The following is a 14,807-nucleotide window of genomic DNA, read 5'->3' on the forward strand; positions in this document are numbered from 1 at the left end:
TCACAGAGTGTAAAAACGATGCCCTGTTCTTCCCTGTAAACCACCATGACATTGTAATTCTACTTCAAAAAGCTCATTGAGCAAAACAAAATTAGAATAAAAAGGCCCTCCACTGTTTCCCAAGTACGACGACTTGCCATAGGCGGCACTGGTGCTAGTACACTGACTGCTGAACAGCTAAATTTGCCGCATTGAAGGAAGTGTGTGTGTGTGTGTGTGTGTGTGTGTGTGTGTGTGTGCTGCAGTTTATAATGTTACTGAAACATACAAGTAACGTAGCCCTCCGGGAGGCGGTAATTTTATTATTATTATTATTTCATAATGTGAAAATATTTAACTTTACATGTTACAAAATAAAAATTAGTTCAAATGGACCTTACAGATCTAATGAATAATTCATTGTATGACTTTTTGTATAAAAAATATATATAGATATATATATATATATATAGATATATATATATAGGATATATTATATAATATATGTTGTTGTTTAAATGACGGTCCGCCTATTGTTCCACCAAAATTCAATTCAGCGCGCGTGCAATTATCAATGTAAAAAGAGCCATGTGATAAACCGGTAGCAGAGGACAGATTTGCATTGGCTGAAAGCAAGCTCCATTTGTCTGTTTATTTTTAGCCATTGGTTAATCTCACATTGCAGAGAGCGAGGGCTCATCTGATTCCCAGCAACAGAGGCTGAAAGGGGAGTGCAGTGCAGCTTCTGCGGCAACAGTCAAAGCAAGCCAGATAGTAACCACCGCACTAACCAGTAGTACATCATCCGAGAATCAGCATAACTTTATTTTGAAGTGAATCTGTGTGCGCTGTTTTATTTTTTGGACAAGATCCGAAATCAACAATATTTCAAATTAAATCCAGTCTGCGGTTTCACGTGTTTGCAAATGGCCAGTCCTGGGTTAGAACTAGAGGGAAACCAACACCAGCACCAGGACTCGTCTCCTGAACCTGCATTTCTGGAGGCGCAGAAATGGATCGAGGTAGGTTTTCATTGTGAATTATTAAGAGGGAGCGAAGTTAAGGTGGATGTCGGTGTCGTTCTTTCTAGAAAGTGATAAATGCTTACCTGTGAAGTACTCGTGTTTTTGCACAGCAGTGCATTCTGCATTCGGTAACACCGCTAGGCTAATGGAAACAGGAAACCTGTTGGGGGGGAAAAAAAAAAAAAAAAAAATTCAAAGTTGTCATTTTGTTTTGCATGTTGGGTTACCTCTGTTCTTCAATTAAAACGGCATCACGTGGGAGGAGTTTATACTGCATTGCCAGCTATAGCTCAGAGACAATAATCGCTTTTTTGTTTGGGAGAGAATTTGAATAATGCCAGTGTGCTGCACTTAACATGCCAGGGCTGGTAGTAGAAATGGTTGTTAATAGATTAACTATCTGACGCATTTTGTGTTGTGTTTTGAGGACCGTGGACAGATAAAACAGCTTATGAAACCGTGAAGTGTATTGCTGTACTTTAGAATAATTTAATTGTGTTTACTACTTTATTTTATAGTTTGGTAAAAAAAAAAAAAAAAAAAAAAAAAGTTTTCAAATGCAGCATTCAAAATGGAAATGTGTTGAAATGCGCACATCTAGTTTGTGCAGCCTTGCCTGGACCAACGGCAAATTTCATGCATTCTAGAGATAATGAAAGCGCATTTATGGTTACTATAGTTACTCCCTTCTCCGCCTAATTCATTGAGTTTTGTATACAGTCGTTTAACAGATCCCTAACTAAACGGTCATTTGAAGTGAGGAGAGTGAGAAGATGGATAAATCCATCCAAACAGCTATAGTGATGAATAATGGGATTGATAACAGTGCCTGTTGTTTTTTTGGCTGTTTTTCGAAAGGCTGCAGCACGTCCTCCCATCACACTCCCATGTGTGGGCGCTCGTCTCATTCTCTCGCACTGATCAATAATGCAGAGCACAGGAGCAAATTGAAAAGCATTGCACTGACATACAACTTCTAGAGGAGCTATCTCTGCGGGACGAGGACATGTAAACTGCGCTTGTGTGGTACAGACTCCGCAAGCTCTGGTGTTTATCCGTCTATAAATTAGACTTTTGCAAATATAATTTTAAATTATTAATACTGCACTTCTGTTTTTGTCTTCTGCAAGCATTGTTTCAATTGGAACATATATACTTTTAATTACAGTACTATTCTCTGCTTGACCTTGTACAACTCCTATAAGGAAAATCACCCCTAAATGTAATTATACCCTTAAATGTGAAACCATTCAAAACTACGAGCAACTCAATTTAAACACTAACTGATATACCAAAAAAATAAACAAACAAACGTTTTACAAGTAGGCAGATGTGTTTTAAATATCGGGACAACTTTTTACGTATGGCAAGGTATTTTACATATAGGGCGAGGTATTTTACATATCGTGGTAACTTTTTACATATAGGCATTGTGAGTTATTTGCATTTAGTGGGAGGATATTCCATTTAGAGGTAGATGTTTTACACATAGCAGCACGTTTTTTTTTTTTTTTTTTGTACAACCGAAATAGTATGTAAAATCACTCAATGTAAAAACAAAAAACACCAAACTATTAAAATGCCGTTATATTTGGTCAGTCACACTCGATAATCCCATTAAATCCTCCAAAACACACGATCAATGTAGTACCAACCGGGACTGAGATTCTGATTCCTCCTCTACTGGAGCCACGCCCTGCACCACACTGGTGTTTTAACATTGCTCTTAAACTCAAAACAGCCCAACTGTTCCTTCCTGCTACCCTGAGTAATCTATTTACTGATGCCAAGGGATCCACGATTCTGTTTTCTATTACTGACTTACCGGCATATATTCTGTTAATTAACTTTAAAAAAAAAAAAAAAAAAAAAAAAAAAAATCAACACATTATGAATATGTAAAAATAGATTTTAAAGTTATCAATAATTATTGCCTCAGCATCGAGCTATGTGCAACTACACGTTGATGTGTATACATATATAAATTTTATTATTATTATTATTATTATGATTATTATTATTATGATTATTACTGGCACATCAAACAAATTGTACATTTTTTTTGTAATAATCAGGTTTTATTTAGTGTTTTAATTTATGTATTATTTTAATGTAAGCCTAATTAAAATGTATATCCTCTAATGCAGGGACAAAGGTAAAGCTTCTACTGTACATGTAAAACACCTCCAACCTCTATATTTCTATTTATAAGGGGTTATTACCCCTATATCATTATATATATATATATATATATATATATATATATATATATATGTAAAACTTTCTTCTTTTTTTTTTGGTATAGCAGTTAGTGTTTAAGTTGAGAGTTGTTAATAGTTTTGAATGGTTTTACATTTAGGGGTATTTTCACATATTGGAGTTTACAACCTTTTTAATATATTTTTAATCCGGTCACCTGATCAGAGTTGGTGTGTTTCCTCTGTAACCACTTTTAATCAGAAGCCATTATATTTTACACAGGTAAGCAGTTTAAAGACTATTCTGGTTGGTGTAATACATACATTTAAAAAAAAATAAAATCCTGATGCAGCTGACTGTTGTCAAGGGAGAGGAAAAGTAGGTGAGATCATCACACCTACAGTACATATAATTCATTGTTCCTGAGAACACAGCAAAGAGAACTCAGGTGGGTCAAAAAAGAGGACTGCTGTGTATCGCCATGTACTCGCTACTGTCCAGATAGCAACCATCTGACTGACAGAATGACTTGTGGAAAGTGTGATGACTATTATAAAAATGTGCTTTCTAGAAATAGAGAATGTAGGACTAGTCAATCAGAGTGCTAATAGTGGAAAATAGTTTGTTGCTGGTTTATTGCAGTCATGTGTTCATTTAGTGATGGAGAGGGGTTTGGAAGGATAACATGGATGGAGATTAGGGTTACGAATCTGATGACCCTGATATGTCAATAAAGGATTTGTGTGTGCTGCGTTAGGGATGCAGCCTGGTATGATGAACTCTGAACTCTGTAGTGGTGGATGTAATATGGAAGAGACAAGGATGGACACTACAGATTTTTTATAATGGCAGTGTGATGCAGTTTGGACAGATGGCTTTAGTTCCTGACCTTAAATGCATATAAAGGTGCACTCCACTTATAATGGACTCCAAGGGTCAATGGAAATAGGTACTTTATAAAGCAAGTACGTAGTAAACGCAATTCGAAATGCTGTATGTAAGTGGAAACATAACTACCTTTAAACAATACAAGAAAGCTTAACTGCCAAGGAATAAGAGTTTTACTGTTTATACAAAACACGTCCTTGTGGGCCATACAATGTAATGTGCAGTACCATTTTACAAATGTATATTTTAGCAAAATGTAATCTAAAATTGTATACGTTACATTTTAAACTGTGCAACGGCTGTGCCAACAAAAACAGAATAAAAGTAAACGGCAACTGTTTTTCCTGCCTGACTGTCATTTACTGTCCTGGATGTATTTGTGCAAAATATCCACCTGTGGAACAGGAAAACTGTACCTAATAAAATGGTACTGTATGTATTAAACTGCACATATTAAATGCAAAAGACACGCATATGGAACAGGAAAATTGTACGTATTAAACAGTATATATACGTTACAAACGAGTCCATGTTAACCAGAGTAATTCCCCATTGAAACCCATACTGTTTGGCAGGGCCGTGCCTCCTCAGTACATTGTAAACGGAACTCCATTCTAATAGGATCTGTTATAAGTGGAGTGCACCTGTAGTAGGGTGAATAGGGTAATAGTATTAAAAGCAATTCAAAATGCTGTATGTAAGGACAGGCCCCCAGGACCGAGTTTGAGAAACCATGGTCTAGACTCTAGAGTACGTGATTGGAGAATAATTTTCACTAGGAAAACAGATGGATACAAAATGGATAAAAACATATTTTGATGAAACTTTCTTCAAATAAATGAGTTACAGCTTTGTGAATATAGTTCATGAATATATTGGAAATATTTCTTCGGTACTCTAATACTTTTGTCAGCTAAAAATGGTGCCCTGCTACCAACCTTTGATTGGATTTTTTATTTTCTTATTCTGGAGAGGGAGGGTGCACTGCGACTGCATTGCAGTTGTTGCTCCACATTTTTTGAGTAACCATTTTCTTACTAATAACAAAATAGCATGTTCCTAACCAACTGCACGCCAAAGAATCTAAACTGGCAAAGAGACCAAAGGGGAACTACATCTCTGAACTGCACCCTGTAGTTATCTTTCATTTGAATAATCCACACTAAATAAGAAAAGGAATTTGTGGTGTTAGCTATGATAAGAACCAGATTTCTGATAGTCATTCAAGTCACCCACAGCTTGTGAATTTATGAATTGCAGCATTTCTTGACTGCATAGGCGCAGCATGTTCTGTATCTCCATGAATGCCTGAAATGCTGTGATAACATTTGACCTAGTGCAGGACCTGATTAATGAGTGACAGTGGTGAGGTTGGTCCAGAGAATTCACACTTTTAACGATGGTAGATTATCAGTGGCATTCATGTAGTACAATTAAGTGGATATATCTGCTTTTGGCAATATTTTATTTCCCTCAACACAATTGTACTTTCATTTATCACTGCTGTCATTCATTAATAAATCGAGGCACTATGTTTTAAAATTCTTCAACTGTTTGTGACTTTAGATTCAGTATATCTCTACAGTGCAAATGATGCCCTACGCTGAGAGTATAATCTTGAAAACGACTTGATGCATTTTGTGTCTGCTTCAGTTTCTAAAAAGAAGTAAAAATGGCTTTGTCTTACCTGGAAACTCTTCTGTAACGGCTTGAATGTAGCGTCTGTCCTTCTGAAAGTAGTATTAGAACGCATTAGTTTTAAACGTTTTGGACAGCAAAATTAAACAAACCAGATTATGCACGCGCGCACGCACGCATAATCTATATGGAAAACCAACTGGGACAAAAATACATTGTTTTGCTTTACAGCGAGTCAAAATCTCATGGGACAGAAAAAAGGCAAGCATGTTATTCTGAAATGCTTTCTTAAACAGTACTTCCTGAAAATGTTGTTTAGTAATTTTTTGTATAGATTGTACATATTTATTTATTACAACTTTGTTATGTGGAATGTATTAAATGAGAACCAAAACATGTTTTTTCCCGCTCACTTTACAAAGGCATTTCCATGTTTTTGTTTTATTTGAAGTGTTTTTAAAGTTAAATTACAGTTTGTTTGCTTGTTCAGCTACAAAAAGGCACAAGTAAACCTTGTGTTATTACTTTATGAAAACGTGTCTAAAAAAATGCTGTGTCAACGCTATGTACTATTTATTTCAGGAATAAACAAAATAACGTTTAATGTGAACTGCTATTTGGCATCCTTTGTTTTGTAGTTAATTCCCTGGGGTAAAGTAAGTCCTACACAACTTATTCTTTACTCCTGGGATATTTTTCTATTTTAACATGTTATGTATTGTAAGGTCTTGCCCACGCTGCCTGCCCCTGCTGCTATGCTGTCTCTGCTGTGTTCAGAGCAATACAATGGCTTTTATTACTTTTTGAAAAAACTAAATAATATCTGAACAAATATTTAAAATAAGAGCGAATATCCAACATGAAAATCCTGTGTTCGTCCAGCACTTATGTTGCTGCATCTGTATGGAATGAATGGGCGAATATGATTGGAGAGGCTTTAGAATGAGCTGAGATAGATTACAAATGTCTGAATTTAGTTGAAAACCAGTTCGCTGAATGGAGGAATGGCTGGAGGAAAAGGTTGAGTTGAGAGAGCCGGACGTCTGAATTGCACGATCTGTAAACGAGAAAGATCAGCAGCAGTGTTATTAGTAGGGCTGCGTTCAAAGGTTCATTCACTAGCTAGGGATTCGAAGAAGGTTCGTCAGACGTCATTAACGCACTGTATGTTTTTTGTTTTTCTTCTTTCTTCCTGTTAAGAACATAAGAAAGTTTACAAACGAGAGGAGGCCATTCGGCCCATCTTGCTCGTTTGGCTGTTAGTAGCTTATTGATCCCAGAATCTCATCAAGCAGCTTCTTGAAGGATCCCAGGGTGTCAGCTTCAACAACATTACTGGGGAGTTGATTCCAGACCCTCACGATTCTCTGTGTAAAAAAGTGCCTCCTATTTTCTGTTCTGAATGCCCCTTTGTCTAATCTCCATTTGTGACCCCTGGTCCTTGTTTCTTTTTTCAGGCTGAAAAAGTCCCTTGGGTTGACATTGTCAATACCTTTTAGAATTTTGAATGCTTGAATTAGGTCGCCGCGTAGTCTTCTTTGTTCAAGACTGAACAGATTCAATTCTTTTAGCCTGTCTGCATATGACCTGCCTTTTTAGCCCGGAATAATTCTGGTCGCTCTTCTTTGCACTCTTTCTAGAGCAGCAGAAACTGTTTGACAATGTGTGACTACTATAAATTACACATTAAATGTCACTTGCATGCAGAATTTGATCTTTTGATTTGTATAATGCATATTACATAAATAAGTTGTTCTTAAAATGTGCTACCAAATCGTTACATGTATAGCAACTCTACATGGCGCCGCTGCCATGTATGGAGCAGGGTATAGCAGTGGACTATACTACTGTAGCAGTGGGCGGGTACCTATAGTGGTTGTATTGCTTCAGTAAAATATGTACCTAGTGTACAAGACAGTGCAAGAGAAGTGCTATGGTAGCATATGCTTGTAACATACAAAATATACGCTAACACTAATAATAATTTTAATTTCGAAAACTGAGCACCGTCCTCTCCTCACCCATCCAGCTTGTGTTATCCAGAGGCAAAACTTTAATTTCTTCATTCACCATCTCAACAGCAAAGCATTGTATATCGTAATCTGTATTGAAAGAAATGTCTCAACCCTTTTTGCTGTTTGGGATTTTTTTGTTAAATGCCCAGACGACCGAAAAAAAAAGTTGAATGCAAACTGTGCAAGCGACTCTTATGATGGAGGTATAACCAATCTCCGGGACCACTTGACAAGCGTAAGTTCATATTATTATTGTTAGTATTGTAGCGATCTTGGTTCCCGCAGGGAGGGCTAAAGCATAGCTCTGATACTGGCTCCTTTTGTACCGCGGTATCGGCGCTATGCTGGAGTGCGAGAGGTCCCGGGTTCGCGCCCGCCCTCCGCCTGTGTGTGGATTGCCTCGCCCTGTGTGATGCACCTGCCTGCGGGAGCTGAGATCGCTACAGTGTTAATATTTTTAGTAGTAGTAAAATGTGACCGATAACCGGCTTGGAACGGTGAATCGGTGTTCAATAAAGCTTTGTCTGCTGCAGTTGGTGCTGCTGCAGTGCAAGCTTACTGTATATATCAGCCTTAATTGTGTAAATAAACAATGTGTATTTTTATATAAATTATAAAAACATGATTACTGTTCTATATAATGTATTTTTTAACTACATATGAATGTTTTATTCCATTTGTATGGATTACCTGTAAAGATAATTGGATTTTCAATTAAATATAAACAAGTATCTATGGTGATGTCACTAGTAAATTATGCAAATGAGTATAATCGAAGGTTCGAACCTTCCATCGGTACTGTGTTCCAAACCTTAGAAGGTCAAAATGTACCCTTTGTTGCAGCCCTAGTTGTTGGTGATACCTGGAAGATGTATCAAAAGTATTAATAACTGAAATTCAGACCAGCCGGTGAAGAAGTTGCATAATTAGCCTTTATTATTGTCTGTTACTTAAATGTATTAGCAAATGTGTTCCAGACTGCATTGAAAGAAACATTTCCTTAAAGTATGTTATAAATTTGTTGAGGTCAGGTCAGGTCAGGTCACAGGGAGCCTTTTGTGTGTCTTGAATTTAGTGAACCTGTCGAGCTACAAGACAGATCCACCCCTGTTAATCACTAATTGATCTGATTGTTCACTTTTTAAATAAAACCAAAATCCTACAAGTTATATTCTACTTTTTATGTGTGTGTTTTGTGTGACTGGGAGGGGGAGGGGGCAAGTATTTTAAGGACAGGTAGACTTTTCTAGCATGTTCTCCCTTGGACAACAAGTTTTTATTTTTGTTTGAGAAATTGCACCCCCCCCCCCCCCCCCCCCCCCCCATGAGGTACACTGCTATGTGTTTACATGAGATGTGCTGTGTCATATCAGTTTGAGAGGGCAGCACCAATAACATGGATCAACCAGGAGTTTTTCAGTGTCATACTGGATGAGCAACAGAATACAGTTTAATGGGAGGGTGGCCTCCCTGTCACAGTTAGGCTGTATACATTGGGCTGTAATACCAGTATGTTCTGTATTGGCCAGTGTTTTAGGACTTGGCAGATAACACACACATGCGTTGTGTAACTATCCATCCTTATGCAGTACAGATGGATGTCTCTTGTGTTATTTGCAGAGTTGTGTGATTTGTTCATCTTAACTGATGATGGATGTCTGTGGTTTCTTGTGTTGCCTTGTCCTTTCCACTGCTTGTAAGGGGGTGGGAGGGAAGGCAGAGTTAGGGTTAAAACCCTAACATCCCATATATCATATACTTTTATATGTCATTTTAAATATCAACCCTAAGTGATGCATTAGCAAAGTTTTTTGCAAAGATATATATATATATATATATATATATATATATATATATATATATATATATATATATATATATATATATATATATATTAATTGTAGCGATCTCGATTCCCGCAGGCAGGCACCTCACACAGATTGAGGCAATCCACACACAGGTGGAAGGCAGACGTGAACCAGGACCTCTCGCACTAAAGCATAGCACCGATACCACTGTACAAAAGAGCCGGCTCCTTTGCAAGGAGCGTATATCGGGCTTATGTCTTTGTATGTGACTACGTCACCTACCAGCCCTGCTGCTGCCTTCCCCCGTGCATTCCATTTCTAACGCACCCTTTTTGTGTGACACACAACTGTCTATCAAATACTGTGAACCAATGGAAGGACCGACAAGGATTTGTTTACAGTACAAGGGAACGCCTATACATTGTGTTATTTAAACTCAAAACAAGGATTTTCTTTTCTTCTCTTTGGGCTCTTTTTGGATTCACTCGCTGGATTCGCTCTTTCTTCAAAACATCTGATCACACTCAAGTCATCAAACTCTGAAGTTCTTCAACGAAGACGTAATGATGTAATCTTCAGAGCTGTCCCGGAGAAGATAGGCTCCCTCCGGAACAACAGACGCTTTTGCCTACCACTTTCACAGAGATACTGCGCTGCTGCACAGCTAACTTCTACAGAGAGGATGACCGTGTTAAGAAGACTTTGGTTTAAACATTGTACCAACAGAATAAGTATCAAACTTATATTGTGTGTTTACAGCTTAACTGAAGCCATGCTTTTGATATTGTCACAATACGTAATCTGCATCTATTCAACTAGATGCTGAACATTGTACATCCATACTTAGCCATATGGAAGTTGGCGCATATAATGGGTGACTCAATCAAACAGTGCATGATGAACTGTTAAGACTGTTTCACTAATGCAGAACTCTACGACCAGAGAGCACATTAATGATTATGAACATTTAACAAGGCATTAGTTTTCCTTGAATCTTTTATTTTGTTTCTTCTTTATACATGTTTTTAACAGTGAAGCCGAACCTTTTATTCTTCTTCCTGTTGAGAATATGAGTAAATGTAATAATTTGGATTGTTAGGTTTCTTTTTGTTATAACAAATGCACATTTATGATTGATTTGAAATACTTAAAACATAATATTAATTGTTAATCTTTTCATCATGAATCTAGGGATAATAATAAACGCTAGTTCTTATTGAGATGTTGTGTATTATGGTTAATAATTACATTATAAGCTATAATGGGTATTTTCTTTAGTGGTAATTGGCGAGAACACAGTTGTGACATATACAATGTAAATATGCACGGCAAAGTATAGTTGACAGACAGGCAGAAGCAGGGAAACAGGCTGTGTGGTCTAATGTTGAGTGCAGCTGATTAAGAGACAGTCCTTCTGGGTTACTGTTGATCTATCAATGTCTTAAGTGAAAAAGTTGCATAGTGTTTTGTGAAAGAGAAAATAACTGTAAGACTATTTTCTAAGTTAAGGAATAATTCAAATCCTAAGCATTTAATATCTGTGGTGCATGTTTTGTTTTTATTCACAGTAACATGTTGCTTCTTAGACATATTCAGTTATTTCAAACTTATTTAGATCTGTTTGGTTTAAAAATAAAACAAAAAAATAAATAATTGAATGCAGAAACCAAACACAAATGTGGCAACTTAATTGCCAACTGCAGGAAACTCCATTAATCTAGACCGTGAGCTGGCTGCATCTTGTAAGATGGAAGTGAGTTTGCTAAAAAAAAAAATAACTTCATGTACAATCTTTACAACATTCACTGACTAAACAGTGAAACCGGGCAGATTCATGGTGTGGACTACTTGGATCTTGACGGTATCCTTTTTTTTCTGTTTGCCACGGGAGTCCGTTTTTGTAATGTAGGTGTGTGACTATTGTCCACTGCTGCCGCTAGAAAGAAGATAATGTACCGTGAGTGAGTGAGTGAATGAATGAATGCTTCTTTTTGTCTAAGCTGACTAGGGGTTTCTGCACTGTCCTGGAAATCTCTTCTGTCAAAGTGTAATACATTGAGAGGCAAGGCGATTAAAGGGGCAGATTCAATATTTGACCCTCACATGACTATCATTTATAACAATTAAATCATTCCTATTTATTCTGCAATAGAAGGGGCTGCATCACCCTGTTGCTAGAGGCATTGGCCCCCGTAGCAGTATGCATGTTAAGCACTGTGCGTACCATTGGTTTGCAAATGTGCTGCTTCATGACTGTGGACATTTTAAGCTTATAGGATTGTACTGTTCATTTAGTGGTAGTAATGAGAGAACGGAAGCATATAAGTTTGGTTGACAAAGAGGAGTGAAAATCTTTCTTTCGATGACCCAGAATGTCAGAGGGAATAAATCTGTAAAAGCACTGAACTGTCTATTTATGCCGTTAACGGTGGTGGCGTTTTAAGCGCCGAAAATACTTTAATACTGCATTATCTGAATTCTGCTGGATCCTTCCAGGATTGAGCATGATACAAGTTTAAATCAGTCAATGAATCCGTCTTTATTTTATATAGTGCCTTTCACTGTGGACCACCATCACAAAGCACTTTACAAAATGCAGTAAAAAACAATGCATAATAAGAACATAGAACATAAGAAAGTTTACAAGTGAGAGGAGACCATTCAGCCCATCTTGCTTGTTTGGTTGTTAATAGCTTCTTGATCCCTGAATCTCATCAAGCAGTATCCCAGAGGCATACATTACAGTGAAAACAAAGCATAATACATTAAATAGAAGGCTAGGATGTGAAAATTCAAAAATATTGTGGATGCATATGTCATTTAGAATCATAAGAAGATACAGTGAAAGATCAGAAGTAGCAGAGACACAACAATATGTATATGTCATAGAAACAGATAGTGAAAAATCAGAAATGGCAAAGACAATAGCTAATAAGATAGCAGGCTTAAAGAGCATAGGAGGCAAGAGACAACAGGTGGGTCTTGAGAGTTGGTCATGCACCAAAGTTGGGAGAGTTCCAGAGAGTTGGAGCCATCAACCTAAACTAGCGTTCTCAAAGTGTGGTGTACTTCTGCTTGGGGATAACAAGCAGGCCAGAGTCGGAGGACCTTGGCTTGCAGACAGGGACATAGCTGGTCAGCAGGTAGAAGAGGTACTCGCGACCTGTGTGATGAAGGGCATTGTAGGTGAGCAGAAGAATTTTGAAAGTAATCCTGAACTTTACAGGTAGCCAGTTGAGCTGTTTAAGACTGGGTAGGTGATGTGTTCACGTTTTTTACATCTGGTAAGGATCCTGGCAGCAACATTTTGAACTAGCTGCAGTCGGTTGATGGCGCGTGACGGAAGACCACCATAGAGTGTTGCAGTAGTCGAGTCGAGAGGAGACAAATACACGACAAAGTATCTCTGCGTCCAAGAGGGAAAGGAAGCGATGGACTTTGGAGATGTTTCGAAGGTGGTAGAAGGAAGGTTTGACCACAGAGGAGATATGGGCATCAAAGGAGTGGTTGCTGTCAAGAGGTTCAGTGCAGTTATATTGAGATTCTTAAGTTGAGTTTTATGTCCTACTAGAAGGAGTTCAGATTTCCTAGTGTTGAGCTGAAGAAAATTTGCATACATCCAGGCCTCGATGTCTTGGATGCAAGCCGGTCGAGTTTTAAGTAGAGCTGGGTGTAATCAGCATAGAAGTTAAACATGAGGCTATGTTGATGGATGAGGTGACCCAAGGGAACAATGTAGATGTTGAAGAGGCCCAAGAACAGACCCTTGAGGGACACCACAAGTGGCTGGGTTTGCAACACTACTGCATCCATCATAGAAAACAGACTGCATGTGTCCAGATAGGTAAGAGAGACAGGTTCCAGAGATCCTAGCATATTATTAATCAATCATCACATAATTGCCAAGTTGTGGTGTTGATGAAGAATTTTTTTTTTATTGCCCGTTTTGTCACAGTGTAAGAAAAAAAAAGGTTTGTTTTATACGCAATGCATGGGTGCAAGTAGTGATTACATTTGTTGTAGTGATAGTGAGAGTATTGATTTGGAAATGGAACCAGCATAATAGATTTGTGAGTTTTCTCCCTAGTTTAAGTCTGTATTTTTTTTTTAATAGATTTGTTTGTATCTTTTGTTGTTGTGGACTATTTAGCTGTCCCTGTAGTTGCTATTCTGTCTCTGGCAGTGTGAGGTTTTATTTATTTTTAAAAAGGGAAACAGTGATGCAATTTGATTACACTTTTCTAATGTGACCGCGTAGGTGCTGTGAAACTCAGGAAAGAACAAAAATGCAGCACTCAGATTGGCAGAAACACTTTACAGCATGGTGATGCAGAATCGTTATCGGCCTGAAATGGGATGTTGGTGTGGTTCAGTTTTGTATACCATGTGAAGGATTTCTGGGGACTGTCCTGGTTAGAGGACTCCTAATCGGTTGTGCATTAATGATCTGAACAATTAACTGAATATTTGCAGAAAAGCAGACTTGACTACTTATTACTCCCAAATCAAGGGTTGTCCCATATTCCTCCAGAACAATTCAAACACCTATGTCATTCAGATTCCACATACAGGGCTTCTAAGGTTAAACCTGTGAGAGGTTTATATAAATGTCACCAACCCAATGACTTTTTATATTTGTGCACACATTTGAAGTTCCTAATTTTATATCCAGTTATCACAAACTGCAGCCGTAGCAGCATTCTATTTAAGTTTAAAGTGTTATTCTCTTTCTTGCGTTGTTCCCTGTGTCTCAGCAGCACAGGGTATTCCAGTTTGTGAGTTGCTTAACATTTAAGTCCTTCTGATTTATGTCAATAACACTGAACAAAGTATAGTTCTGTCTATTGCAGTAGTATTATAAGTTACCAAAATGAGTTCCCTGAAAGACAATCTGATGGTTACACTGTAAAATAGGATCATTCAGATGCCTTTCCACCCTCATATATTTGGAAACATCCAAGTCTAAATAATATCCCTTCAAGTGAGCTCATTAGAGAGATTACCACATTTTAACAAGAGGATACAATATCAGCTTTCGTCTTTTGAGTCGGCTGGTGGGACAGTACCAGGATTTCTGCACATTAAAGAGGGAATCACTGTGTACAATGAAACTTCTATAGAGGAGGCCAACATCGGAACACAAATGCAAAGCTGGCAGGTAGATGCAGGATTGGCTGCAACCCTGGGAAAATGTCACTGATGAATGTCCTTTGTGTGGCTGGAGAGAAATCGGAGAAGCCTTGGCGGTGTCATAT

The 14,807-nt window shown here is 37.8% G+C and overlaps 1 protein-coding gene across 7 annotated transcripts in view; it reads left to right on the top strand.

The window, feature by feature from the left end:
* Nucleotides 1-685: 685 nt before the first annotated feature.
* Nucleotides 686-14,807, top strand: part of LOC121324101 (LIM and calponin homology domains-containing protein 1-like) — a 156,045-nt gene continuing 141,923 nt past the window's right edge. For all 7 annotated transcript variants that reach the window (XM_041265575.1, XM_041265593.1, XM_041265584.1 and 4 more), the window contains exon 1: nt 686-1,001. In XM_041265575.1, the coding sequence (XP_041121509.1) occupies nt 906-1,001 (96 nt within the window). In that variant the 5' untranslated portion in view covers nt 686-905. The remainder of the gene's footprint in view (nt 1,002-14,807) is intronic.

The sequence above is a fragment of the Polyodon spathula genome, chromosome 1, assembly GCF_017654505.1.
Source record: "Polyodon spathula isolate WHYD16114869_AA chromosome 1, ASM1765450v1, whole genome shotgun sequence".
Classification (NCBI taxonomy): Eukaryota; Metazoa; Chordata; class Actinopteri; order Acipenseriformes; family Polyodontidae; genus Polyodon; species Polyodon spathula.